The sequence below is a fragment of the Pichia kudriavzevii genome, chromosome 5 (genome assembly GCF_003054445.1).
Source record: "Pichia kudriavzevii chromosome 5, complete sequence".
Classification (NCBI taxonomy): domain Eukaryota; kingdom Fungi; phylum Ascomycota; class Pichiomycetes; order Pichiales; family Pichiaceae; genus Pichia; species Pichia kudriavzevii.
The window spans coordinates 32,073-58,821 of record NC_042510.1 but is presented as its reverse complement, the minus strand read 5'-3'; the positions used below and the strand labels follow the sequence as shown (position 1 = coordinate 58,821).

General features: G+C 37.9%; 15 protein-coding genes across 15 annotated transcripts; 6 read left to right on the top strand and 9 right to left on the bottom strand.

Annotated features, from left to right (window-relative positions):
* Nucleotides 1-372: 372 nt before the first annotated feature.
* On the top strand, nt 373-1,374 carry C5L36_0E00350 (uncharacterized protein; the record flags this gene model as incomplete). The annotated part of the gene is made up of 1 exon (XM_029467582.1): nt 373-1,374. The coding sequence occupies one exon, from the start codon at nt 373-375 to the stop codon at nt 1,372-1,374; it is 1,002 nt and encodes a 333-aa protein (XP_029323442.1).
* A 507-nt stretch (nt 1,375-1,881) lies between these two features.
* C5L36_0E00340 (uncharacterized protein) lies at nt 1,882-2,220 on the top strand (the record flags this gene model as incomplete). The annotated part of the gene is made up of 1 exon (XM_029467581.1): nt 1,882-2,220. One exon carries the CDS (start codon nt 1,882-1,884, stop codon nt 2,218-2,220), a length of 339 nt encoding a protein of 112 aa, XP_029323441.1.
* A 43-nt stretch (nt 2,221-2,263) lies between these two features.
* Nucleotides 2,264-5,536, bottom strand: C5L36_0E00330 (uncharacterized protein; the record flags this gene model as incomplete). Its single annotated transcript, XM_029467580.1, has 1 exon — nt 2,264-5,536. One exon carries the CDS (start codon nt 5,534-5,536, stop codon nt 2,264-2,266), a length of 3,273 nt encoding a protein of 1,090 aa, XP_029323440.1.
* A 198-nt stretch (nt 5,537-5,734) lies between these two features.
* On the bottom strand, nt 5,735-6,940 carry C5L36_0E00320 (uncharacterized protein; the record flags this gene model as incomplete). Its single annotated transcript, XM_029467579.1, has 1 exon — nt 5,735-6,940. One exon carries the CDS (start codon nt 6,938-6,940, stop codon nt 5,735-5,737), a length of 1,206 nt encoding a protein of 401 aa, XP_029323439.1.
* A 219-nt stretch (nt 6,941-7,159) lies between these two features.
* On the top strand, nt 7,160-8,494 carry C5L36_0E00310 (uncharacterized protein; the record flags this gene model as incomplete). Its single annotated transcript, XM_029467578.1, has 2 exons — nt 7,160-7,215; nt 7,393-8,494. 2 exons carry the CDS (start codon nt 7,160-7,162, stop codon nt 8,492-8,494), a joined length of 1,158 nt encoding a protein of 385 aa, XP_029323438.1.
* Nucleotides 8,495-8,699: 205 nt separating this feature from the next.
* On the bottom strand, nt 8,700-9,667 carry C5L36_0E00300 (uncharacterized protein; the record flags this gene model as incomplete). The annotated part of the gene is made up of 2 exons (XM_029467577.1): nt 8,700-9,104; nt 9,665-9,667. The coding sequence occupies 2 exons, from the start codon at nt 9,665-9,667 to the stop codon at nt 8,700-8,702; spliced, it is 408 nt and encodes a 135-aa protein (XP_029323437.1).
* Nucleotides 9,668-10,496: 829 nt separating this feature from the next.
* On the bottom strand, nt 10,497-11,064 carry C5L36_0E00290 (uncharacterized protein; the record flags this gene model as incomplete). Its single annotated transcript, XM_029467576.1, has 2 exons — nt 10,497-10,837; nt 11,037-11,064. 2 exons carry the CDS (start codon nt 11,062-11,064, stop codon nt 10,497-10,499), a joined length of 369 nt encoding a protein of 122 aa, XP_029323436.1.
* A 385-nt stretch (nt 11,065-11,449) lies between these two features.
* C5L36_0E00280 (uncharacterized protein) lies at nt 11,450-11,794 on the top strand (the record flags this gene model as incomplete). Its single annotated transcript, XM_029467575.1, has 1 exon — nt 11,450-11,794. The coding sequence occupies one exon, from the start codon at nt 11,450-11,452 to the stop codon at nt 11,792-11,794; it is 345 nt and encodes a 114-aa protein (XP_029323435.1).
* A 140-nt stretch (nt 11,795-11,934) lies between these two features.
* On the bottom strand, nt 11,935-14,289 carry C5L36_0E00270 (uncharacterized protein; the record flags this gene model as incomplete). Its single annotated transcript, XM_029467574.1, has 1 exon — nt 11,935-14,289. The coding sequence occupies one exon, from the start codon at nt 14,287-14,289 to the stop codon at nt 11,935-11,937; it is 2,355 nt and encodes a 784-aa protein (XP_029323434.1).
* Nucleotides 14,290-14,502: 213 nt separating this feature from the next.
* Nucleotides 14,503-15,498, bottom strand: C5L36_0E00260 (uncharacterized protein; the record flags this gene model as incomplete). Its single annotated transcript, XM_029467573.1, has 1 exon — nt 14,503-15,498. The coding sequence occupies one exon, from the start codon at nt 15,496-15,498 to the stop codon at nt 14,503-14,505; it is 996 nt and encodes a 331-aa protein (XP_029323433.1).
* A 310-nt stretch (nt 15,499-15,808) lies between these two features.
* On the bottom strand, nt 15,809-16,660 carry C5L36_0E00250 (uncharacterized protein; the record flags this gene model as incomplete). The annotated part of the gene is made up of 1 exon (XM_029467572.1): nt 15,809-16,660. The coding sequence occupies one exon, from the start codon at nt 16,658-16,660 to the stop codon at nt 15,809-15,811; it is 852 nt and encodes a 283-aa protein (XP_029323432.1).
* A 249-nt stretch (nt 16,661-16,909) lies between these two features.
* Nucleotides 16,910-17,929, top strand: C5L36_0E00240 (uncharacterized protein; the record flags this gene model as incomplete). Its single annotated transcript, XM_029467571.1, has 1 exon — nt 16,910-17,929. One exon carries the CDS (start codon nt 16,910-16,912, stop codon nt 17,927-17,929), a length of 1,020 nt encoding a protein of 339 aa, XP_029323431.1.
* A 108-nt stretch (nt 17,930-18,037) lies between these two features.
* On the bottom strand, nt 18,038-19,594 carry C5L36_0E00230 (uncharacterized protein; the record flags this gene model as incomplete). The annotated part of the gene is made up of 1 exon (XM_029467570.1): nt 18,038-19,594. The coding sequence occupies one exon, from the start codon at nt 19,592-19,594 to the stop codon at nt 18,038-18,040; it is 1,557 nt and encodes a 518-aa protein (XP_029323430.1).
* Nucleotides 19,595-20,336: 742 nt separating this feature from the next.
* C5L36_0E00220 (uncharacterized protein) lies at nt 20,337-22,088 on the top strand (the record flags this gene model as incomplete). The annotated part of the gene is made up of 1 exon (XM_029467569.1): nt 20,337-22,088. The coding sequence occupies one exon, from the start codon at nt 20,337-20,339 to the stop codon at nt 22,086-22,088; it is 1,752 nt and encodes a 583-aa protein (XP_029323429.1).
* A 166-nt stretch (nt 22,089-22,254) lies between these two features.
* Nucleotides 22,255-26,562, bottom strand: C5L36_0E00210 (uncharacterized protein; the record flags this gene model as incomplete). Its single annotated transcript, XM_029467568.1, has 1 exon — nt 22,255-26,562. One exon carries the CDS (start codon nt 26,560-26,562, stop codon nt 22,255-22,257), a length of 4,308 nt encoding a protein of 1,435 aa, XP_029323428.1.
* Nucleotides 26,563-26,749: the final 187 nt, after the last annotated feature.

Here is a 26,749-nt window from a genome sequence, read left to right as displayed (position 1 = left end):
TTTCAGTCTCCTCTTTCTACCTCTCTCTGTGGATGTAATTATTCTAATAGACGTTATTCCTACACCATTTTTCTTCTCTTTCATCTCCTCTGTCTCCCCACCTTACCTGCCCTCTTTTTTTTCCACACTTTGTTCTTGTGGATTTGCACCTTCACTCTTCAAAGGTTCTCTTGCTGAACCTACCAACGTTTTCTCAATCTAAAAAAAACAGAAAACCTAACCAATTAACCGACTGATCCAGCTTAACCATCTTTCTCATCCCCTCTCCCCCCGTCACCCTTCACCCTTCTCTACACATCTCTGATCACCCCTTATAAACGTCCAAAGGCTGTACTCTCCCTCCCCCCCTCCTTTTCTGCTCATCCCTATTTTATGATTTGGACAATGGACTTCATCGAGCCTCTCATTCATACCGACTTTGAGCAAGATCCAGCCACACTTATATATTCCACCCCAATCGACCCAAACATCCAACTATCCCCATCGGATTTGGACGATATCCAAAAACCAGCATGGCAATCCCTGGATCTCGACTTACCCCTGAATACCGATGAAACCACTCAGATTGATACTTCCGGGCCTTACCTTGACGGTTGGTCATACCCGGCTCCTCTGGCAAACCCAATCCCGGCTATCGAAAAAATGGAATTGCCTACTTCAACACTGAAACCTTGGGATTTACATTTATCCATTAATAATGATCACAGCACCTCACAACTAAATACTATAGATATCGATAAAATCAGGCCTTCCTCATCGTCTTTCATTTCAAATTCAACGTCAACAATAGAGTCGCCTATCTTGAAATCTCAAGCTTTTAGTATATTCAACGATAATCTAAGAAATCTGTCTTTCGGCTACACTTATAACTATAATGATACCAATAATGACAACAATGACAACAACATCATTAGTACCACCATCAGTACCGTCGCTACAATCAATGATATCTCACCACCTACTTCAATTGATGATACTGACGACTTCGAAGATCACGAGATCCTAAACAATCTAACTCCAAATACAAAAACAGGTAAAAAAATAAGCGATTCAAGACTATCATTGGCTCAATTGTCAGTTGTACTGAACCTGAAGGGAAATGACGAAGAAACCGCTAAAAGAGAAAAGAACATCCTAAATATATTGAAAAATGATTTACATTTCCCTATTGGGGAGAAAACATGGATTAGAGATACTCCAATCAATGAAAGACATCGTATTTTGAACGAATTGACAGACTTGGTAGAAAATAGGTTCCATTATGGCTACTCAAAGAAAATTCTATCCATTATTGTTCGTAGAGCAAGTTATTACATGATGCAGGGAAGATTGAGAAGACAACGCAGACTACAACGTAAGTTGAAAAAAACTTAACGACTTTACTAATCCATGTTCCATTCAATTTCCATTTGACCATCTCTTTTGATATTTGAGCTCCAATGGGAACCTTCCCTCTCAATGTCTTCTTACCTTCTATTTTCTTCTCTTTCCCTCGATTTCGTGTCGTATCCTGTCGTGCCGTTTCGTTTGGTTCAATCTCACTTCCGCAACTTTCCTGCCGTCATTTCCCTGCCGTCAATTTACTTCCATCTTCTCCCTTCCGAAACTTCCCTTCATTTTGAGCTAAAAGAAAAACTCCATATATACATATATCCTCACTTTATAAAAAATGCGCAAAATTTGAATTGCTTAAACAATACCACGGCCTATCTGGTTGATTTCTTTCATTATCAAGAAAAGGCTTAAAATTGCTCGATTTCTTTGTTTCCTATTCAAAATTTTTTTTTTCCCGAATTTTGTTTCCCTTTCGTTCCGTACACTCCTAAATTTTATAATGACCTCATACTTTTCTTTGCGAGTAGCTTGCTACCACAGGAAGCCATGGCTGACAGTGAAGATGCTGTTAACGACACGAATATAAACGACAGTGATCCATTGGATGTGAAATCTTTAGCTGCAAATTATGATAATCTGATCAATACAATCAACAAAGAAACTGATATTTTGGCAGCACAAGTTTCCAGACATGTCTATGAGAGGAAGCAGATATCAGATACAGAGATTTATAAAATTTCTGAAAGATTGATTCAAATGGACAATTTACTATCCCGTTGCAATGATATCAATGATAATATAGATAAACTGGACCAGTTACGTGTATTTACGATAGATTTTAATACTAGATTGAATAGTTTAATCAGTCAATTGAAAACTAAGTGAGCTATCGACATCGTCTTGAAGAGAGATAGAAACTTAAATACGTTTATACATTCCTTTTACTCAGTTTAATGTCACTTTTCAACCGGAGAACTTGTTGGTTTCTCTTTTTTATTTCATTCAACCTGTTCTTAAATCTAATTCCTGATAATACTGTCAGGAAATAAACACGTAACTTTCTTACTGGGTCTCTGATTGTCGCATCATCTTCTTTAACTCCAACAGTTTGAAGTAGTCCTTTATTCCGCTTTATCATTTCATTCTTCTTTTCAACCTCCAATCTTAAATACCCTAGCATATACTTCAAATCGGACACTTTCTCATTTCTCTCGTTTAATTTGATCATTAACATATCCTTCTGCAACTTTAATATCTTTAATTTGTTGAGCATCGTTTCATCAATTTCTCGACTCGGCGATTCTGGTGTAGGCGGATACCATGGTTCATCCATTCTACCAAGATCACGCTCTCGCTCGTTTTCTAACTCTTCATTGACAGCTTTCAACTCTTTTTTCAAAATGTCAAGGTGTCTCTCAGAAACTTTCAATTTCTCGTTTGTCTTTTCATATCTATCCTTCCATTGTCTAATCTCCTCTTGTGAATTCTGGCCCTGGCTTTTAATCTCTTTTTTCATATCCTTCAAACGCTCAATCAAATCGTTCTTCATATAATTATATTCTTCAACTATGTTATTATACTGGTTTGTCTTTTCTTGCAGCTTTAACTCATACTCTCGAAGCTTCATGGAATTGTCAGTATCTCGTTGACTCACAGTGTTAGACGCCTTGCTGGTTTCAATTAGAATTTCATCTTGTTCATTTGTTAAGCGACCATTCAATCTCTCCAGCTGCCTGTTTCTGCTAGATAACTGTAGTATCTCTCTGTTTAGTTGCTCAATTTCAACTTTTTTAGACTTCATTTCAGCTAAAAGTCGGTTATTATCTTCCTCAAACTCTTTCAAGTTCTCAGCCACCTTGTTCTCTTTGGTTTTTAATCGATTATTTTCATTTTTCAATAGTAAGTTTTCATCTTCCAAGGCAATTTTTAATTTTTCAATTTCCTCCTTTTTATCGGTGATGTTCCTTATTGTTTCCTCTAAAGAGTTTAGCTTGGTATTGATACTTTCAGTGTTTAGTGGATGTTTATTCTGCAACTCATCCCTTAACCGGCTGATATCGTAATCTTTTAATTTTAATTGTTCATTTAAAATCTCAACCTCAGATGAATACTCTTTTATTAATTGATCATTTTCGTCTTGTGACCTCTTATACTCAATGGTGATCTTAGCCAGGTCATTACTTAACTCTTCCACTTCGGCGCTATTCACTAGTTCTTCATACTTTGTTTGTAAATTTTCGTATTCGTTACGTAGATCTTCGTAAGTCTCAATCAGCTTATCTTTAGAATCTTCTAGTTTTTCTATCTCATCAATCAGACTTTCTATTTTCTTCCGACTTTCTTCAACTAAGGTATTAATTTCGTTTTCATGTTCTAATCGTTCACGTTCAACGTGTTCTTTAACTTTAATCAAATCATCAACTTTCACATACTCTTCTCTTTCTTTATTTTCGGTAGATGATAGTTGAAGCTTCAGGCTCGCTATCTCAGAGTCTTTCTCCTTTATTATTTTCTCAGTTTCCACTAAACTTTCATATAACTGGTTTTTATCGTCTTCTAAGTCTCGCAAGTACTCAGCTCGATTCTCTAAAGAAGAGTCCTCCAAATCCTTAATACGACTTTTCAGCTTTTGAACCACTGTTTCATAGTCTTCAATCTTATCATACAAATCACCAACTTCTTTGGTTAATAGTTTAGTCGAATCTGAATTATTATCTTTCAAGTGGTTTAATTGGTCATTTAATAGTTTGTTTTTCCGTTGCAATGACTCAATTTGCAAATTAAGTTGTTTGATTTCCTGATGTAACGTTAAATTCTCGTTTTCTTTATCTGATAACTGCTCATCTAGACCATCGATGGTCTTCAGAGATTCTTCTAAACGTTTGGTCATATCTTCAACCTTCTCTCGAGAAGAATGGTAACTCAAGCGTATATCCCTATCATATTTTTGTTGCAGGGTTCTCTTTTCAGTCTCTGCCGCACTTAATCTATCCTTCAACGCATCGATTTCGGCTTGCATATCTGTAATAACAAACGAATTGTTTGGTGATGGTGAATGGGTCACTTTTTCATTGTCTAAGTCATGTTGCTCAATTTCTCCTTTCAAATTTTCGTATCGAGTTTCCAAATTTTCTTTCTCCTGTGATACTTTATCTAACTCTCTTTGGAGTTCAAGGTTGGCATCCTCTAGACGATCTATTTCAGAATTTAGTTTACTCAACTCGTGGCTGTGGCTTATCTGATCGTGTTCGTTTTGAAGTTTACTATATTTCTCCATTTGATCATCAAGTCTATCCTGTAGTTCTTGATTTTCGGCATCTAATTTTTCAACGGTACCTTGTAGGTGTACAACCTTCTCATAATCATCCTGTAATTCATCATAGGATTTTTGTAGCTTTTTCAATTCTGTTTCCTTATTAAAGCTATCATGAATCAGTTGTTCCTTTTCTTTAAGAACATTGTCATAATCACGATGTAGAGAATCCAGCCTCTCACTGTACTCTCTCACTTTGGATTTTAAGTCATCCCTAGCTTCGTTGCCATTATCTCTCAACAGGTTTTCAAGTTGAACTATCCTCTTATTCAATGATATATTTTCATCGATCAAAGTAGCCGAATCACTTGGTAGGCCAGAAAGATGTTGTCTTAGTGAAACAATTTCAACCTTCAAGTTTGTATTTTCAGATTGCAATTTGGTCAGTAAATCAAACTGCCGTTTTAACATATTCGAGTCATCCCCAATCATATCATCTCTTATCTTTTCCTTCCCATTTAATATAGGGACCTCCATGTTAGCACTATCGGCCGACCTTCTACTAAAAGGATCATTGTTAGGGTTATCTGCCCTTTCCCGTTCGTTTAGTTCATCCTCCCAGATGGAGGATGCTACTGATGAAGACTGAAGTATATCATCATAATCATCATTTCTACTCAATCTGGCTTGCGACCGACGTAAGGTAAAACTAGTCGAATTTGGTTTCCTAGACGATTCAGCACTAGAATATCTACCTTTCAGATCAAAGTTTCTACCGAAGTTTGCATTTGCGTTGGTGTCTGTTTGCGTATTTCGATCTGTAAACTTTAAAATTGGAGTCATGTTTGAGAATGTATGCATCGTGTTTTCGGCAACACCACCGGACTTCGACCCTATAGGTGTGAATTCCGGTGATGTACTGTTTTTCTGGTTTTCATTGTCAGACATCAAATGTGTTTTTTTTTTTTGAGTAAAACACTACTTCTACAGATTATAAACAGTCTATATCAAGCATGGACAATTATTGAAGTAGGTTGGTGCATGTTTTGAAATTGACAAAAACAAAAAGAGAAAAAAAAAGGAAACGCGTTTTGTTTGTACCTCACCAAGTTCAATACTCTATTATACAAGTAAAAGGATAAGAGCTTAAGTATATTTATAAATGCTTGAAATGAACTCATCTAAAGCCGTTTGAGCTTTCCCAGAGTAAACTGCTTCCCTGGCAAGTTCGACACCATGTTTCCAGTCCTGCGCCAGTCCAGAGACAACAGCTAGGGCACCAGCATTCATAAATATATAGTCGACCAATGGATTGATACCGGGTTGTACCTGTTCTTTATTCATCTTTAAGATTTCCTTCAAAACGACGGCATTTTCAATTGGTGTTCCAGACCGGACCAAGTCCAAAGAATGTTCCGGCAAGCCAAAATCTTCAGGGGTTAAGGTGAATTCCTCTATTTTGTCGGCCTCTTTATTATAATACCAGACATTGGTTCGGCCGATTGGTGAGATCTCATCCAAGCCAACTTCACCACACACCACCATTGTATTTGCCCTTTTGCCATTAGCTCGATCGATTTTAACTGCTGCTTCGCAATAGGTTCTACCTAATTCCTTTGTATAAACACCTAAAATACGAGCCTTTATATTGATTGGGTTTAGTAAAGGCCCCAATATGTTGAAAATAGTCGGTATCCCTAGTTGCTTCCTTACATTTACGACCTGTCCCATTCCGTGATGGAATGCAGGCGCAAACAAAAAGCAGAGTTTCGATTCTTTCACAATTAAAGGAGCTGATTTAGAAGTTACTTTCATTAACTCAACGCCTAATTGGTTCATCAAATCACCCGAGCCTGAAGCACTGGTAGAAGCCTTACCCCCGTGTTTACAAACGTTTACCCCCATACCAGCAGCAACAATAGCAGCCGACGAGGAAACATTGAAAGTGTTTTGTGAATCCCCACCAGTGCCAACAATATCGACATACCCATCACTATCGACTTGATCATCTGGGATTTTTTCTGAGTATTTCAATATGGTTTCCACCGCAGTGGCAATGAAATCTGCATTGAAATCAAGTTTATGGATCCTTAGTGCTGTCAAGAATGAAGATATCTCAACATCGTTTGCATTTCCGGAGAAGATACAATCTAGAGCTGCTGCAAAGTCTTGAAGCGTAAGTTCTGGAGGAGTAACAACAAGTTTCTTGATATACACCGTAAGTGGCTTTGACATTGTATTGATTACAGTATATGGATACTGTCTGTAGTGTTGTTGTTCTTCCAAAGAACTAGAAGGAATTTTCAGCTTATTATTAGTCATTTTATATGTATATGCACATTTCGGAGACATCAATAAAATTGGTAGGAAGGAAAAAAGGCAGAGATCGACGCGTCTAGAAGTCTTAAAATTTTCTTTTTTTTCTCCCTCGCACCTCCGTTTACTTTTTTCTTCAATTTAATTGAGAAAATCGCCAAATTTAAATTTAACATGTTTTGTGTATCTTCCAAACACGGTGATTTCGTTTCCAAAACGTTTGATAAGCATAAACAGGAGTAATATTATCTAACTATGGCTGACACTGCTGTTATGGAACCAATTGGTATTGCCAATCTACCTAATCAAAAGTACGTATCCGATTGTTTTTATTATGTTTTGTTTGTTGAAAGACAAACTGCTTTGGCGTCAAACTGAAGTGATGGACATTGGAAATACAACTTCAATAACAACACAAGCCCAAGGTACAGAATTCTTTGAAGGGAAGAGGACGGTGCAAATACTAACGTTGTTTCCGCTGAATACAGATACAAACTTGTTTCAAGTGAAGGTGCCACGTTCACCATTATGCTTGCCGGCGAATCTGGGTTGGGTAAGACCACCTTCATAAATACCCTATTTCAAACAAGTTTGAAGAATCATCAAGAACTACGTAATCGGTTCAACAAGCCAATTAAGAAAACAGTTGAAATAGACATAATCAGAGCAGAATTGGAGGAGAAGAATTTCAAGTTAAACTTGAATGTTATTGATACCCCGGGTTTTGGTGATAATGTTGATAACAAGAATTCATGGAATCCAATCATTGAATTCATTGACGATCAGCATCATTCCTACATGAAACAAGAGTCACAACCAAAGAGATTGAAGATCAATGACTTGAGAGTCCATGCATGCTTATACTTTATCAGACCAACAGGCCATACACTTAAACCCTTGGATATTGAAACAATGAAGAAACTGGGTACAAGGGTCAACCTAATTCCGATTATATCCAAGGCCGACACTTTAACACCAAACGAGATGCTAGAGTTCAAGAAGAGAATTAGAGAAATCATTGAGGTGCAAGGCATTAGGATCTATTCTCCACCAATGGAATTGGATGATCAAGCTGCAAGTGAGCATGCAAAACAACTAATTGAATCGATGCCTTTCTCTATAATTGGATCTGAAGAGCAATTTGATATCAATGGAACAACAGTTATTGGTAGGAAATACCCGTGGGGTGTTGTTGAGGTTGAGAATGATCAACATTGTGATTTCCGTAAATTAAGAAGTTTATTATTGAGAACCAACATGTTGGATTTGATTCTATCAACTAACGAGATCCATTACGAAGCCTTTAGAAGTAAGATGATAAACAGTGGTGATGATTATGAAGATCTAAAGAAGAGCAGCGATAAATTGGCTGAGAAGATTACCAATAACCCCCAATTCCTCGAAGAAGAAAAGAAGTTGAAGAGGTATTTTGCTGAACAATTAAGAAATGAGGATCAAAGGTTTAAGCAATGGAAACAGAACATCTATACTGAAAAAAACAGACTCAACCATGATCTCGCCCAATTACAAGCGCAAATGAAGAAACTCGAGGAGGAGGTTAGAGTTCTACAAGAGAAACGATCCAAGTAAAACCTGGTATATATTCAGTAACCCAATATGTATTTGACTTTATAGTTAACAAGATAACCCTGCTTACATTTGATTTTGCTGTTTCTACAATAAATGAAGAAATGAAAAAAAAAACTACTATAAGGAGGAGCCAAACAAGAAAACAAATAAAGTAAAGATATTATTTTTTAGTATATAAATGTAGAAATTTAAAACACTATTAAGCTTAATCTTGAGCTCTCTTTGCAGCCTTCTTTGCAGCCTTTCTTTCGGTACCAAAGATCTTCTTACCTCTGTTCTTCTTTTGCTTTCTTTGTTGTCTTGCAGCCTTCTCAACCTTAGTTGCTAAACCGTATCTAACTAATCTGTAAGTTGGTTCGAACTTCTTTGCATCAGCAACAGAGTTGTAGACTAAACCAAAACCGGTAGATTTACCACCACCATATTGGGTTCTGAAACCAAAGACGGAGACTTGATCCTTTTCGACCTTGTATAGAGCAGAGAGTTGTTCTCTTAATTCATCCTTAGAGACGTTAGCTCTGTTTGGGTGGATGACATCAATGACGAATTGTCTTCTTGCTAACAATGCATTGGATAAAACCTTTCTGGTTCTGATAGTGATTGCGTCAGACTGTAAAAACATTAAATGAGAGAAGAAAATGTTAGTAAGCTGTTTGAAATGGACTGTGAGAAAAAATCCAGTGTAATCCATGCGAGTTGGCACAATATGGCGGTCGTATTATAAGTCTCTTGGTGTATTCAACAATGTACGTGTTCAATACATCTAGGTATATTCTTTGAAATTGTAACTGCCGTTATTTCTCCTACAGTTTCCTTCTCTGCTCTCTGAGAATGTCTCAATCTCGTTCCGTCAAAACTTGCAGTACATGCCACACAAACACATACACATTCAAATGAAATGCAACTATATATGGAAAATCAAAGACACTAGAACCTCCCTCATGGTCCAGATTGATCGTGCACTGATATACCGCCCTAGCCGTCGACTTCGACCCCATTGGCAGCCGCATGTTCCCTTGCATGGTATGTTCTCCTTTGTTCTCGTGCCACTTGTAAGGTCATTCTCATAATTCACATAATCTTTCCTCAATACACCAATACTGGCCTTGGATCCCACTGCTCACAGACCGACTCTGCCGATCAGAAATACGTTGTTGAACGGGTACATACCATCTTATACTATAGGTGGTTTCTTTGAAAAGACTCAAAAAGGGATAGTACTTAACGTTATTCCCAGATTTTCAACACCTTCTCTATAGGAGACTCTGTGAATTTGGAAAATGGGTTCCCTCCAAACTCGGCTACACAATACGCGGGAGCCTTTTTTTTTTTTCCCCCTCACGGGGCTACAAAAAAAAAAATTGGAAAAATTATACAGCCATTGCCACTGTGCGGTGTGCGGGTGTGTCTGCATTGTGTGCGGTGTGCGGGTCTGTTGCCGAATCGGGGCGCAGGCGCGAAAACCAGGACGGAAAAACCACAAAACCATTTGAAAGGGCAACATTTTTGCTTTTCCAAATGAATTTCAAAGAGAGGAGAAATTGATCAAATGTCAAGTAGTAAAAGCTACTTAGAGAAAGTGGCTCAGCATTTTACAATTTGATACCATAAAAGAAAAATGGGAAAGTAAAAGACGGCTCAGCAAATATAAGATTTCCAATTTGTATAGTAATGTAGTATGTATTGTATTATATGTATTGTATTATATGTATTGTATTATATATATTGTGTAATGTATATTGTATTATATATATTGAGTAATGTATATTGTAGTATATATATTATATGGTGTATACCTGTGTAGTTTGTTTCAGCTGGGTACGAGGAGAGGTTGCCGACACAGACCAGAGTGATGATGTTGCCCATTGACATGCCCATTGACATTGATATTCACATTCACATGTGTTAAGGGGATTTTGTTGGAAACCGGTGTGAGTGATTGCGTTGTGGCATATACAGTGTCTAATTAAAGGAGGACGGTTACATGTGTCCTAGGGGGCAGTCATGCCCGCATTCTTAGGACAAAGTTCACAATGACGGCTATCAAGAGGAAGAAACACAGCATGGTTGGTCCAAACCGGTCATCATAAGGACCAGACCCTCTGCGTCTAATGGCGTTTGCCCTCCAATGGTACGTCACAAGCGCATACACCATCGTGCCCATTGCTAGCAGTGTAAACAGAGACGCTGAGATCCGGCCAACTTTATCACCAAAGTTCAATAATCCAATGGCCAACGATCCGAGGATGACTGTGAAGTTCAACCAGGAAAGAAACGTTCTTTCGTTGGCAAAGAAGACTTTTGGCTCAACACGTGTAGGTAATGCTATCCTCTTTCCAGGTGCTGTATTATAGTTTGAGAAGAAACCAATATAGTTAGTATCCATCCATTCATCTGAGAGATACAAGTTACTCTGTTGAATAACATCATTGCCCCCTTCCCCCCTCCTGTTGGTAATGATCATGATCGAGTGTCGCAATTGGTAGTTATCGGCAACAAAGACCTGTGTGTACAGAACTCCACGGTTAGGAAATATACATACTTGTTTGTAATAATGGCGCTGACGACATGTTTCTTATATGTGGTTATCAGTAGTTCAATAGGCCGGAACTTGTTTCTGACGGTCTTTTCAAGGTTGTGTAGTAGAAAGGCAGAAGAAAAACAAGTGGGGAAGATACAAGGCGTTTAAGAAATATAAATAGCAAGGCAAGCAAGAAACAGTTGTAATAATCAGCAGCTCAATAAAATAAATTGATCAATTCATGCTTATTACAAGGCACGTGTTGCGCGGAAACACCATTGATAGAATCTCATCACCTCTTTAAACATTGTTTGGATTACTCGAGCAGCTATTTATGTACACCTGTGTATTTATCTCTGTAGGTTATCAGAGCCAATTTTTTTTTTATTCTATTTTATTTTAATTTTGGCTGGTGCAATAGGGCTGGAAGGATAATGCCGTCATCACCAACAATTATCAAGAATGCAATCAACGCAGAAAAAATGCCACTGTCAGAGGATGAAGTTGCATCTTTAATATCTCACGAAATCGAGCAATCTACTGCTGTAAATGAAATCATTACAAAATTACTCAATAAAATCTCAGAGAAATCTTCCAAATTTAAAGCTGTAGTTAATGCTTCAACCATTAAATTCTCCGAATTGGACTCTGAGAGTAACGAGATAGATACCAAATTTGGTTCTCTATGGGATACGGGGAAAGACGGATTGTATAATCTCAAATTCAAGCTTCACGACGGTTCTTATTTGTTAGTTACAATAGTATTCATATACATATGACGAAAAGCGATGTTTTCCTCTCCATTTTTTATATCCATAGATATACACAACAAACAATTTTCATAAATTGAAATCTTTTTAAACTTGTTTTTTTTTTCTCTTTACATTTTCTGGTCTTATCTACTTATCTACTAGTTTACTTATTTACCAATAGATGCGTAATGGAACTTACGGAATATGCTTGCAGGCTGGTCCGAATTTTCCAGCAGTGACTGTTTACACAACTCACCACACTCTCCTAATATAAAGGTAATATTCGACTTATCGACCTTTTTACATTCTAATATTACCCTTAACAGATCAATAGGCAAGTCGTAGATCTCACTTAGTCCAAATGTCCATTTTTCAATGATGTCTTGTTCATTGTTATTGTCTGCTGAACATAATTCAATCAGCAAATCAAACACAATCATCTTCCTTTCAAGTGATCCGTCATCGTCGTGTTTACCCAAAACTTCCATGATTTTATATCCGTCTCTCTCTAATGTAGACACTATATTTTTTTCAAATTTTCGTTTATAATTCAAAGCACTCAAATATTTCAACAAAAATTCATCTGTGATGAAATCAAACAGTGACATTAGTAATTCGGGATACGAATAATCAATAAATGGCATTATGTATTCTTCGTCAATTATATTCAATACGCTGTCGATAAGTGTAGGTGAGTTGTACCATGGTTTATTGAAAATATCAACCATAATTGGTCCAAAGTCTTGTGCTGCCAATAGTGATAGCTTTTGTAGACAATATGTACCTAATTCAATTGAGTGATTGGTTGCAGTTTGTTTCATGTCAATCAACTTTTGTGTATGGATCTCGTTCAATCCTTCTGTTATCAAATCAAAATCTCTTTCTAATGCATCTGTTAAAATTAGACAGTCATTGGCCAAGTTGGTTATATACCTTGGCAAGTAACCAATATTCTCGTTAATTATGGCGTTTTGTTCTTCTTGTACCTTCTTATTCTTACTTTGACTATTTTTGCTATTCTGAGATGATCTTGAAAGATTCCATAATTCGGTCATTTTGTCTAAAGACCTAACCCAACACTCTTGGTAGGTTCTCATTATCTCATTAGCAAAAAATCCATAGTACTGGACCAAAACCGACGCATCACCCAAAGTTCTGATACTCTTTGTGTTGGAAGATAAAATTAGCATGACTTCTTGGGCCACCTGGAATGATAGCCGGCCATCTCTACGATCAGGAGGTTCTTCGTCCAATGACTCAAATTTGCTGACAGCTTTTGTGAGTGCGGTTTCTATCCATTTGGTGGTCGATTTGATATTGTCCTGTAATGAATTATCCAAGAGATGTTTCTTTTTATCTTCGGCCAGTAATCGAAACTTCTTCCAATCTTTATTTGGGATTTTAAAGAGCTTCTTCAATGATTGCTTGTTCTCGTAATCCAATTCAATGATTTCGGATAGTTGGGAATTTGAAAGATTATCTTCTAAAATCTTATTGATAACACTTTTAATAGATTCTTGGTGCCACTCCAACACTTTGGGAAAAAACTTCCATTCTTTAGGGAAACACCGATCAATTGCAACTTTATAGTCAGAAAGAGTTTGATAATAGAACGTGCCTTCTTCTCCAAGGAAAATACTAATATCTTTGGATTCCAAAAACTCAGAAAACCGATCCTCAATAGTCTGTTTCATTATATTTTCAAATCTATTTTTGTATCCTCTTTCCTTCAATCGTCTAACATTCGTGACTGATTTTTCGATTGATTCGGTATCTCTCTTTTCAAGCAAACTGTCCCAAAGTCTGACTTTCAGGTCTTCTCTTTCCTCATACTGTATGATTTTGACCACTTTGATTAAGAATCCGAAATTCTCAGATTCTACAAAATCTAAGATTGAATCAATAATGATGGTTAATAATCCATCAAATCTACTAATACACACATTTAGTTTGTTAGATAGTTGATGAACTAGCTTCTTGGTTTCCGGTGATTTGGAGTTCTTCTCCATAACCCACATTTGGTCTTGTAAATCCCTCAATCTGTTCAGCTCATAATGTGCAACCAAAAGATTGTCACCTGTTGAAAACTGCAATTCCTGTTTTTCATCTTTGGCATATTCTTCATCCAATAACTGATTGATCACTTTCTCCTTTTCATCAAATGTGGAAATGTTAGAGTAGACTTCTTCAACACCTTTGATGTTCTTCAAAACCAAAGCTGCCAAATCGAAGATTTCAAAGTTATGATTGGAGTTATTTGATACATTTTCACGACGTAGGTCTTCTAATTTTCCAACACTGTACTTTAAATCCTGTAAATTTTTGCTTGCATTATGGATCTCTGTAATCATATCTTGAATTCTCGTTAAATGTCGATCCTGTTCAATATTCAATTGGGAATCAATTGAATACTTCTCCTTGGTTATGTCAGCTATCAGCTGCTCAAGGTTGGACAGCGAACTTTCGTCCTTAATCAAGTCACTTACTTTGTCTATAGTCCGTGACAAATTGTGCGACTCCATGTGATTCCCCTGCGTGTACTGTTAGACGATTGGATGTATCACTTCTAAACCGACTTGCTCTTACACATCTAATCGACACACTTCAACACATGTGCTCAAGATTGAGTCGGCTGCGCGGATACATTTTTCACTCATGATATGAATTCATCATTAACTAATTTACTATTTTTACTAATGGAAGGGGATATACATGAGAAAAGAAAAAGAAGGGAACTATAAGAATTGGCCTTTGTTCACCACAAATGCCTCTATTGTAGCAATTGCAGCGTAGAGTCTATTTTCTGCTTCTGGGAAAACAATAGAGTTGGCACTGTAAAACACATCATCAGATACTTCCTCCTTGTGTCTTGGCAAACAGTGCATAAACTTGTAATCTTTATCAGCCAAAGATACCAGGTCTGAATTTATTTGAAATCCTTCAAATTGCTTGAGCTTCTTAGCAGTCTCCGATTCTTGTCCCATCGACACAAAAGTATCAGTTACTAATATGTTTGCGTTTGTTGCAGCCTTCTTTGCATCGTGCGTAAGCTCCAGTGTAGCCCCTGTTTCCTGTGTGACCTTTTTAGCCGCATCAATTACATGTTGTTCAATTTCAATTCCATTTGGTGTTGCAATAGACACGTTGATGCCGAATTTCATTGCTGCTATTGCCAAATCATTAATGACATTATTTGAATCGCCAATCCATGCTAATTTTAATCCTTTCAAGTCGGAAAAGTTCTCCTTGATGGTTAAAAGATCACATATGGCTTGTAAAGGGTGGTATCTGTCACATAAAGAGTTTATTATAGGGACAGAAGAATGTTCACACAACTCTTGTATGTCCGAGTGGCTATTAACTCTTGCAAAAATACAAGAAGTCATTGAGGAGATGACCTTGGTGGTATCATAGAAGGATTCATTGACTCCCAACTGGATGTCTTCTTTACCTAAAAACATAGGTTGGCCACCAAAGTACGCTGCAGCACCTTCTGTGGAAATTCTAGTTCTAGTCGATCTCTTAGTAAACAGCATGGCCACTAATTCGCCTTGAAGAGGCCACACATCCGGTTTCTTTCCTGTCTTGATAATCTGCTTATGATACTCAGCTCTATTAACTAGAGATTTGAATTCGTTAGTTGTTAAATCGGATATCGATATCAAGTGTCTAATCTTGTTGGAGACGGTCATTGCAGTGGAGAATAATCTGGTAGAGGAAAAGTTCAACATGCTCAAGGAAAACAATCAGAATACTGTATTCCAACTTACAGAAGCCGCTAAATGAAGGAAAGAGGCCTTTATTTATACTGAGAAAAACCTTCTCATTTGGCCAATCATCACTTTAAATATGGAGTGTGACTCTTTAAGCGCGCAGTCATAAAAATTACCTATTCGGGCAATTTTCCAGCGCGGCTAATATTCAAAATCGGCATTCCAAACAATTCAAACGATTGGTTGTTTTTCAAGTTGTGCATGGATGCCACGTCATAAGGCTGGATAATGCCGTTGCATGTAGTGTACTGAACTGTGTCTGCTAGAATCATTTATTTCTTGGTTTGTATTCCTGCAGCAGCTTGTGTACCTTCTCCACGAGTTTGGCTCGTTGACGAGATAGATCCTCTCGACGGTGGTTGAAGGACTCTATTTCTTTACTCTCCTGTTGAACTTTCACTTCAAGCAAGTTTATACGTTCTTGTATGTTCTCTTTGGTTTCGTCAAGAGAAGGTGGACGATGAAATCTAATGTATGTGGGCACACTGCCCTCATTATAAGTTGGAATTTTCAAAATCTCCATTCTACCATTCGATTCTGTTTCTTCTGGATCGTTTGCTGATTCTATTGCCTTCTCAATCTCTCTGCGGCGTTTTGAGTCTTCACTAGACTGTTTCAATTTTGAAGGAAGTCCATCATTCTCGACATCACTTAGATCCATATCGGAGCCTGTCAAAACTATACCTTCCATATTCTCGATAGAGACGTCGTTCAGAGGTAATGTTGTGTCCACAGTCTGCGAGGGGACTTCTGGATGTTCCTTGTATGAATTTAGGTATTCCTGTGTGTTGATTTTATTTGCCTTTGCCTTTGATTCGTTCTTACAGCTATTGTCGTCCAAAAAGCTTAAACCACTGTTTATTTTGTTGAGTTTTTTAAATCTCCTTTGCGGTAGGGCTAAGTTTTCTAATACATCACCTCCGTCACTTTCGTTTTTCTCTTTCTCTCGTTCTGGCATTTCGTCATTGATTGATGCTCTTGCTGTGTTGGCCCCATCTTTTGACTCAATGCTGGACTTCAGCTTGATCTTTCTCGGTTTGAACTTGGCCTTCAATGACGGCTGTGCTTGAATAATATCATCATCCTCTTCCTCATCTAATAGTATAGGTAGCCTAACCATTGTATGTTTTCATGTTTATTTTTCTCTTTATAGAAAGGACAGTCAAGTTGGGGGAATAAGCATGAATTGTTCTTTTTCTCTTTTCTCATTTTATTTTTTTTCTTTTTTTTTTTTGTTTTTTTTTTGCAACATGTTTTTCTTAATATTTTTTTCTTCAATTTGAGATCAACTTTAATATAGCACTTATCCAACGGGCTCAAAAGTAGTCTAGGATAGTTCTACTAAACCACAGACACACTATCGCTAGTCATGAGTAGCAACCTAACGGATGACTTGTCTGCTTCTGCAAAGAAAATGCACCATACTATGGTGTCTAATGGTAAAAGCTCATACACCCAACAAGAACTTATAGATCTTCTTAAATATGAAAATGCAAATGAGTTGATGGAGAATGCCCAAGCATTACTTAATAAGGGGTTGCTTAAGATCTTGGAGTCAGAGCCAGATCCATCTTCCAACTCTACTGAGAAAACGATCTTATTTGCACCAATTAGTGAGCAAGAAGCACAAAAGGTGAGTAGTATGACAGCTGACGAGGCAATTGTTTATTCACATGTCGAAGCTGCTGGTAGAGAGGGAATTTGGACAAAAACAATAAAAGCAAAAAGTAATCTTCATCAGCATATTGTATTGAGGTGCCTTAAATCTCTGGAATCACAGTCTTATATTAAGTCTGTGAAATCTGTTAAACATCCAACGAGGAAAATATATATGCTATACCATTTAACACCTTCCATTGATGTCACTGGAGGCCCCTGGTTTACAGATTCGGAGTTGGACACAGATTTTATTGATTCATTGCTGATAGTCATATGGAAATTTGTTGCACAGAGAACGTATCCAAAGTGTTTCAAAAAGAAGGGTTTAATTCCTGATGGCTTGAAGCAGTACAGCTATCCTGCAAACATGATAATGGGTATGGGGTCTCTGCTACCATCATTAAGTGAAGTTAATGACTTCCTTGTTAATTCAGGGATCACGACTATAGAATTGACCTTATCGGATGTCAAGTCTTTATGTGATGTACTGGAGTTTGATGAAAAGATTGAATGCATTAACGGTTCTTATAAGGCTACATGGCAAAGTATATTAGAGGCCGGAGGGGGCAAGATCGAAGGTGAGGATATATTTGCGCCCCTAGACAACCAAGTTTTCAATATTAATGATAACTATAGAGTTCTTGATTCTTCTTTAAACGAGGAAAAGGAAAATTCAGAGGAGGGTAAGGTAAATAAGACTTTGTACTTTGATTCGTGGATTACTCTATAAACGGAAGATATCATCTATGTACACTAAATAATGACATCAAAAGAATAGAAAATGTATAAACGCCCCATGGGAAGAGAAAAGAAAAGGGATTAAATAACATGGGGATGGTCATTTGTACAAATACAGTGGTGGTTCTGTAAGTTCTTCTACCTCTTCATATGCCGGAGGCAATATAAAGTTTAGCTGTTGATTCTGAGATGTTTTGCTGGAATCAATAATGGTGAGAATGTCCGTTTTGCTGGTATTACTATTGTCAATAGTGGCTAAATGAGGGATTATTTGGGAATCTGTGTATGTTGGTGGTGGCATGTTCCCAACTACACTTTCACCTTTAAGTATCTCAACATCTGCATCAAATACCAAATCCACTTTACTTTTATTTGGATCGCTTTCTTGAACCAGAGGTGAATTTCTACGCATTTGATCGTTATCGATTTTCTCTGCCCTAGTGTTCATCAGAGTTTTATCCAAACTATGTGCTCTAGGTCGTATGATAAACGAGCTTGCATTGTCTGAAAACTCAGAGATAGTATCATCCTCCGAAACTATCTCCTCCACTGAGAGGTATACTTTGATTTTGTGGAAAACCTTGAAATGGCAAATCCTATTTTCAAGTTCATTTGTAGTAGGAACAAGGGTAAAACTTTGCTTTTTATATCTGTTTTTCAAATTGTATTTTTCAAAGACTCTTGATAGTTCACAATCGAACTCCCAAACCTGCGGGTCATTATCATAGGAGTCGACGTTGATCCATTCAAGTAAAGCCGTCTCGGTACTAGAAAGTTTATGATAGAACTTGTCTCTCTCATTCTCTTCGAGTCTGTTAGATATATCATACTCAGTTATCTGATCTAGGAGTACTTTTATATTTCTGATTCTGTACTTAAAGGCTTTGTTGGGTAGTATTTTTACGTAGACCTTGACCTTATCACCAATAGCCACCTGACGGTTTGAGATTACAATCTTGTAATAAAAAAGGTATCGCCAATTGCCCAGTGAGAAGGAGTCATTAGAGACATGACACGTGCCTTCTGGCTCGGTATCACATTGCACCACTTGAATTGGAAACGATTTTGCTATAAGGGAAGAGCCTAGAATCGACAATCCCAATGTATTTGATATTGGAGAAACTGTTACTGTTAAGCAGTAGCTCGTTGAACCGAAAACATTCGACATTGTCTCCGGGATATCGTTCGGTATCAAAAATTGGAAAGGGTAAGAGAATGCACCCTTGGCAAAATAGTCTGTATCCAACACCTTGTCATGCTGTTTATATTGCCAATTTCTTGACTGGCTAAATATGGGGAACGATTTATTTTTCACAAATGTTGAAGACGGATCGATTTTCATGTTACTTGGGAAGTACCTGACATCTAGAGCACCTTCGAATTTCAATTGGATGTGCTTGATTCTCACTGGTTTCCGAACATACACGCAAAGGTACCCTCTAAGCAAAGTGAGTTTTGATCCCGAGGTGTCTTTCCTCAAATACAATACCTTATCTAGCAGTTTATAGGTTATGTTGAATCGTGATGTATTAAGAATCAAGAATTCATTTTCCTGTGGAATATTTGTGATTTCAATTGGTGAGGCAACACTAGATAGAGCCCCATCAACAGAAGTCGCCGAAGTAGTGGAGGATAATGTGTTGGAAATAGAATGCATGTCCAGACAACGTTTACCTTAATCACAGGCTGTTGCCCAACTAAAATGAAACACACTATTACCGTCACCGAGCCAATGGATCCCTAATCCCCAGAGTAGATTAGTTTCTATTTCTCTGTCTTCTATGGCTGTACTTTCTGTTTTGTGACATATACCTCCGGCTATCTCTATTATTCTCCCACCAATGATAAACTGAATATCGTCTAACTCCTTCAAGCTCCTTATCGCGGTTAGACCTTCCCCATTAGGCAAGCCGACGAGAATCTGCAAATGCGAAAAATTAATAAAACCGAAAGAAATATAAAATAAAATAAAATAAAATAAAATAAAATAAAATAAAAAAAAATAAAATAAAAAAAAATAAAATAAAAAAAAATAAAATAAAAAAAAATCCATTCCACCCGTACACCGGAGTAATTGGTTTTTTTTTTTTTTTTTCAGAATTGTTATTTCCCGCGCAATCACCCTTCCTTTTCCGTGGAGAAATAAACCCAAAATTCGCGAAAAGGAAAAAGTAATTTCCTGTAATGATATTTCTGATTTCGTGGAGGCGAGTTTATCGGTGTAGTTGGCAATAATGCATTTGTGAGAAGCGCTAAATTTAAGCATTGGATTTGCAGACAACGTTGAATGGCCTCTACGGCAAAAAGAGTAGCAACGCTCAAGTAACAAGGTACAAACAATCCAAATATATCGTTCCACGTTGGGTCCTGTATATCAATTGAACGCTCCTCCTGTTAAAATGTCATCTCTTTCATCTTTGTCAGGTGCAAGTGGCAAACTTTTAAGACGAATCCATCGTGCGTGTCGTCCAACTCTTGATGAGCCAAACATTGCTCTCAATTTGGAGATTTGTGACTTGATCAATTCCAAGCAAGGTTCCCTTCCTCGTGAGGCTTGCATAGCTGTTGTGAAGTTGATCAATTCTAGAGACCCTCAAGTCTCGGAATTGGCTTTGACCTTACTAGACTATCTAGTTAAAAACTGTGGTTATCCTGTCCATTTGCAAATCTCTAGAAAGGAATTTTTGAATGAGCTGGTCAAGAGATTCCCAGAGAGACCTCCTCCTGCTTATTCGAGAACCCAACGGTTGATTTTGGGTACCTTGGCAGAATGGGTCCAAACACTTTGTAAAACTTCCAGATACAAGGATGATCTAACCCACATCAAAGATATGTATAGACTCTTAAGATCGAAAGGTTACGACTTCCCTGCGGTCAAAAAGGAAGATGCTGCAGTGTTAAACCCAAGTGATAACCTCAAATCAATTGAAGAACTTCAACAAGAGGAAAGAATTGCTCAAAGTGCCAAGTTGCATGAATTAATCAGAAGAGGTAGACCCCAAGATTTGAAAGAGGCAAATGACCTGATGAAAATTATGTCCGGTTTCAAGGAAGATGAAACTTTTGCGGAAACAAAACAAATTGTTTACGATGATATAGATAAATTAAAGAGAAAAATAACAATTTTAAATGAAATGTTAGATAATGCCTCAAATACGGGTGTATTAAATAAAGATGATGATACTTTACAAGAATTAATATCTACAGTTAAGGTATCTCAGCCTAGAGTTCAAAAAATTATTCAAGAGGAAGGAGAACATGGTGACGTTCAGGGTTTGTTAGAACTAAACGATAGAATCAACAATACCTTACTCAGAGCCGCCCAATTGAAAGGTGAAGATACGAGTAAAATGCCGGCCGCTACTAACTCTGTTAAGGCATCTGTAAATCTAATCGATTTTGATGATGACGAACCAGTGTCTCCTAACCCTAATTCACCGGCCCCAAATACACACGATGCAATCAATGACTTACTAGGCGATTTAGGTGGTTTGTCATTCGATAATAGTAGCAGCAACAATTCGAATTCACAGTTTGGCATGGGTGCCATAAACTTACTAGGATCATCAACAGCTGCTTCGAATAATTCACCTGCAACTGCTGCGGTTGCTTCAACTTCCCCTGTGAAACCGGCTTCTAATCTAGATATTCTATCTGGTTTTTCCTCGGCTTCACCTGCACAAACACCTTCAAGTCAATCACCATTCCCCTTAGCTGCAAACAAGCCCGTAGTTACTGCAAAGCAGCCGGTATCTTCCGAACCTGATCTTTTTGGTTTTGATTTTGCTGCAACTTCACAAGTCACTCCATCACTGAACTCTTTCTTTAAGGATGAAAACCTAACGATTGAATACGTCATCATTGAGGAGCAACCAACCTTAAGTTTACAGTTCCAATTTTCCAATACATCGTTTAATCAATTGTCGAATATCCAAATATATCTGGCTGCTACCAAGGCATTTGAATTAACATTAGATCCACCTTCTTCTAATACCTTATATGCAAAAACATTACATGGTATCAAGCAAAATATAAGCATTAGAAGTAAATCAGGAGAGGCATTTAATACTGTCAAGCTTAAGTACAAGTTGAACTACAATAACAATGGTTCTCATACTGAAAAACAGGACGTTGTGACCATCAACGTATAACCCCCTTGGTGTTAAGATTTTATATTACCTACATTTTCATGCGTGGCTACTAAATAGTCTAAATTTTTATATTACATTTAGTAATTTGTAATTTTTGAGCTATTTCTTTAGAAAGGGAAGTGCTTCGTAAAATAAGCTGAAGAATATGTTACATGTAAAGAACGAATCACTGTTGGGTGTTTCCAGTGTCACTAGCTGTCCCTAATCCAAACAGCTCGTCAATTTTGTTGAGATCATTGAGATCATTGTCACCACTTATGTCGACACTGCTACTATTGCTTGCAACTTCACTCAGAAGGCTCGATGCATTGGCATTGTTCACTCCACTATTCTTGTGGTAGTAGTTTAACATTTTGTTTCCCGATGATCCGGGCTGAGGAGAAAACCTAGTAGTAATAGAAGATGAATTGACCCTGGTATTATTTGGATCAGCCCTCGAGACACCTATAACATTGGGGTTCTGAACAATGGGTGATGGTGATGACGCCTGTGCTGGCAGGAGAACTTGAGATTGTATATGTAAAGATTGTTGTTGATGGAGATGCTGTTGTGCTTGTGCTTGCACCTCTGCTTGCACCTCTGCTTGTGCTTGTGCTTGCGCTTGTGCTTGTGCTTGCGCTTGTGCTTGCGCTTGTGCTTGTGCTTGTGCTTGTGCTTGTGCTTGTGCTTGTGCTTGTGCTTGTGCTTGTGCTTGTGCTTGTGCTTGTGCTTGTGCTTGCATTTGATGTTTCTGTTGCATTTCTATTTGCCTCTGTCGTATCAGCATTAAATGTTTCCTTTGCTGTTCATTTAATTTCGGGTTCTTGATAAGCATATTTAGTTGTTCTAGGGTCAAGGAATTTACATTTCTCCGTTCCCCGGATTGAGGAGTTGTGTTGGTGTTTGGCCCATTTGGTACAGCAGGCGCTCCGGAGTTAGCATTGATTGCTGCTTGCTGCTTCTCATAATGATTCTGTTTGGCCTGTTGAAGTTTGGAAATATAGGAACTTGCTAACTGTGTTACCTGGCTTTTCTCTAGATTCGGGTTTTGCATTTGAATTTGGTTCACAATAGCGGAGATTTGAGAATGTGAAAGCGCAAACTTAGGCTTAACAGATTTCTTGAATGTATTTGAGGAAGCTTGTTGTCTCACTATCTTAGACTGAGGAGTAGGTATGCTGGAACCAGCCTTAACACCTTGCAGCACTTGCTCTGGAGTAGGAACATGCGAGTTTTGAGAATTAGTTCTGATATTCTCAAATTGGTTTTGGGGAGAAGATGACATAGAGTGTGCCACTCTAGAATTTTGCTGAACCTGTGGAGAAGTTTTCGAATTGAACGAACCATTTGGACCAGGTTTTGTGCTACCTTGTTGTGTCATGTGTTGGCCCACTGGAAGATATGTTTGAGAACTTGACTTCATAAGCCCCTTGGATTGATTCTTCTGGTTCTGCAACAACTGTCTTTGCCTTTGGATTTGCAACAACTTTTGAACCTGTTCAGGTGTAAACCTGTTCCCGTTAGAAGATGGCTGTATACTGCTCTCACCGTTACGAGGATCTCGGTTGACCTGCGTAGGAACCTTGGCTGATTTGGCATCTGCTCTTCTGCTTTCACTTTGCTCTTGACCATTGTCATTTCTCATTCTAGAATATACTTGATTAGACGCACGTTGAGCATACGTTTCTTGCAGAGCCCTATCTCTATCATTTTTAAGTTTTGATAGATCCTCTGGAGTCGGAGTATCACTTTTTTTGGATTCTGTATTCACCTTCCGAGGTTGTGGTGGCGGCTTCGACATTAATTCACGTTTTTTCATCAACTTCCTCATGGCATCAAACATAGAGGCCCATCTTAATCTTCTGTTACCTCTTTGTATAGAATCTATGCCTACTCCAAGCGGCGAAATCCTTCTTTTTGTTGTAGCTTGTACTTTATGGGCCTCTTCCAACCAGAGCTTCGCATCATTGGCATGTAACCCTCTCATATCTGAAAATTGAAACTTATCATTTAGTTGAATATACCTTTCAAAGCATTGCCATGGTGTTCTTCTTTCGATGTTCGAAGTATAGCTTCTTGTTGGTTTTGCCGACAAATGTGCCGAAATGACGTCCCAATTGAAGGAAAACTCTGAAACATACTTGATCAAGTACTTATCATCCTGTGGTAGCCAGATAGTAGGGATTCTTATCTTTAATTGGGATATCGGTGGAGGTCTTGGTGGTTTAAGAATATTGATTCTTCTATATGGGCCAAATAATCCGTGTTGTGATCTATGGGCACGTTTTTCATTATCTTCAATTTTTCTATAGAGAATTTTTTCAAACTGTGCCTCCTCATCTATTGGAGGCAACATTGCAGAAACATGACCGTACAATTCCCTTTCAACTATGTGATCTGGAGATTTGTCATCAAAGGGGTTGTAGCAAGATAGGTTATTAATAACGGTCTTTTCGGTTGCAGTGAACTGGTTAAAATCAGCATAGAGATTGAATGGCGTGTATCTGCTGTTAGTTATACTCTCATAGTCAGGATACGTGAACTCGGGTATGTTCTGCTGCTTGACTATTGGGGTTTCCAGTTTGTCTGTTATAACGTTTTCATCTAAGTCCATTTTGGCATATAATTGGGCTGCATTCTCTTTCAACGGAAATTTTTCGGTGTTCTCTGCTGGAACCCCAATCCTTTCCGGCTCATCAATCACCTGCATTTGTTCTATATCTTCTTCTAATTCTGTGGCTCCTTCAGTTGGTGCTTCAATGCAACTACTCATCACCGGATCTTTAGTTAACACATCCTCAGATGGACTTAAGTTGTCGCCAGAATTTTCTGGTACTGCATTATCTTCTGGCAAGAAATTAATTGGCGCTCTTTTGATACAACAAACCTTACCAAAAGTCCAGTAATCCAGAACAGCTTGTGCAATGTATACACATTGAGCCGCTTTGTATCGTCTCTCTTGCCTAAAATCAGTAGCTAGCCATTTAGCCTCGCTCAATAAATTATCCCAATGAGTTTTCTTTCCTATCTTAATGAAAGGATCCACAAGCTTACGCGGTTGTCTTAGCGACCAACTATTCTTTCTCTTCAACTCTTCAATACGAGAATGAAGAACAGAAACTTTACCTTCTATCAACGAAGCTTCAAATGCATCCGTCGTTAATGTCTTATGAGCTCGTAATAGTAATTTCTGTAACTGAAGTGTTTGTTGCTGGTAGTACAGTTCTGTCAATGATCTAGCCTCTGCAACCTTATGGGGTTTCGTCTCCGGCATCAGGGTAATCAATAACTTTTTTATATCAATATCTTTGTAGTCTAAATCTCTATCTGATCTTTCATCGGCTCGCTTCAATTTTGGATCTTTCGCATATTCTGAAACCATGTCTAACAATGAAGGAGGATCATTTTGATCTAGCGGTTTGGTAATATGTTTGATCCTGTGTGTTTCTTCAGTCACATTTTTAAGGCGTAATCCTGCACTGGCATCAACTGGATTAGTAGTACTTGGTAAGTTGCTTTGCTTTTGTGTTGGCACAATATCTTGTTCTTGCGTTGACTCATTAGGCCTATGTGTCCTTTTGACCTCGTCATTCGCCAGTTCATTTGATACATTCGGTTCTCCGGACTTTGGATTCACCTTTGGTGAATCCTGCCTATTTGATACTTTCTTGTCATCCCTCTCAGAAATCAACTTATCGTCTGCCTTTTCCTTTTCAATAAATTCATCATTCTTTGTATCAATCAGTTTTTCGACTTCGGAAACTAGTTTATCAGCAGTTTTGGCAGCTTCGTCGGCTATCCTTGACCTATTTTCTTCCTCTTTCCTGGTTTTCTCAACAGATGATGTCCGAGAATCAGTTAAAGGGTCTTTTGGTGATGCTGGTTTATTCTTCTGTCCTTCATGATCAACCTTCGATGGTATGAGTTTGGATATTGGTGAAGAGATGTCACTTGATTGTGTAGTTGATGGTTTAGGTGCAATTTTAGGCAGAAGTTGCTTGACTCCTTCAGGGGATGAAGACTTCTGTGATTCTACTGGAAATGGAACTGGAGTAGACTCATTAGAACCCAATCTAGCTGGAGTTTCAATTTTACGTATCTTCTTTGGCGGCTCGTTGTTTCCTTGTTGGCTGTTTGAACGGTTTATGGCTGGAGGAGTGGACTGTTGTTGAGGAGACATTGATTTCCTGAATATTTTTTCCTTGGATAGAAAAGAAATATCAAATGAATGACCATTTTCCAAATCATTCTTCTCCAAAAAAGCCATCAACTTGTCCTCTATATGTTGAACATGATCGCTAGAGATGGGCACAAAGGGCAACCGTGCAACACAGTATAGTTCTGACAGCTTTCGTTTCCTTTCTTTGATGATTTGTGCACACTCCTGTTTCCTCTTCTCGATCGATTCCAAACGTATTCTATCCATTGAATAGGAATGCATGTTTTGAGACGACTCCCTGACTTTATTTGTTGAATTTGGAGCTGGAGGAGTCATTGTCTCTTGTTATAGATCTGTTTACTGTCGTCTATCTATTGTTTCAACTCCGGAACCAACTGTTGACAAATGGAAAAAAAAAAATAACAGAAATGAGAAAATACAAATCCAGGAAAATTTTAAATGTTTAAAAAAGTTTGATGGATTTCTGCGGGAAGTTGATTGACTGACAGAGTAGCAGTCTATT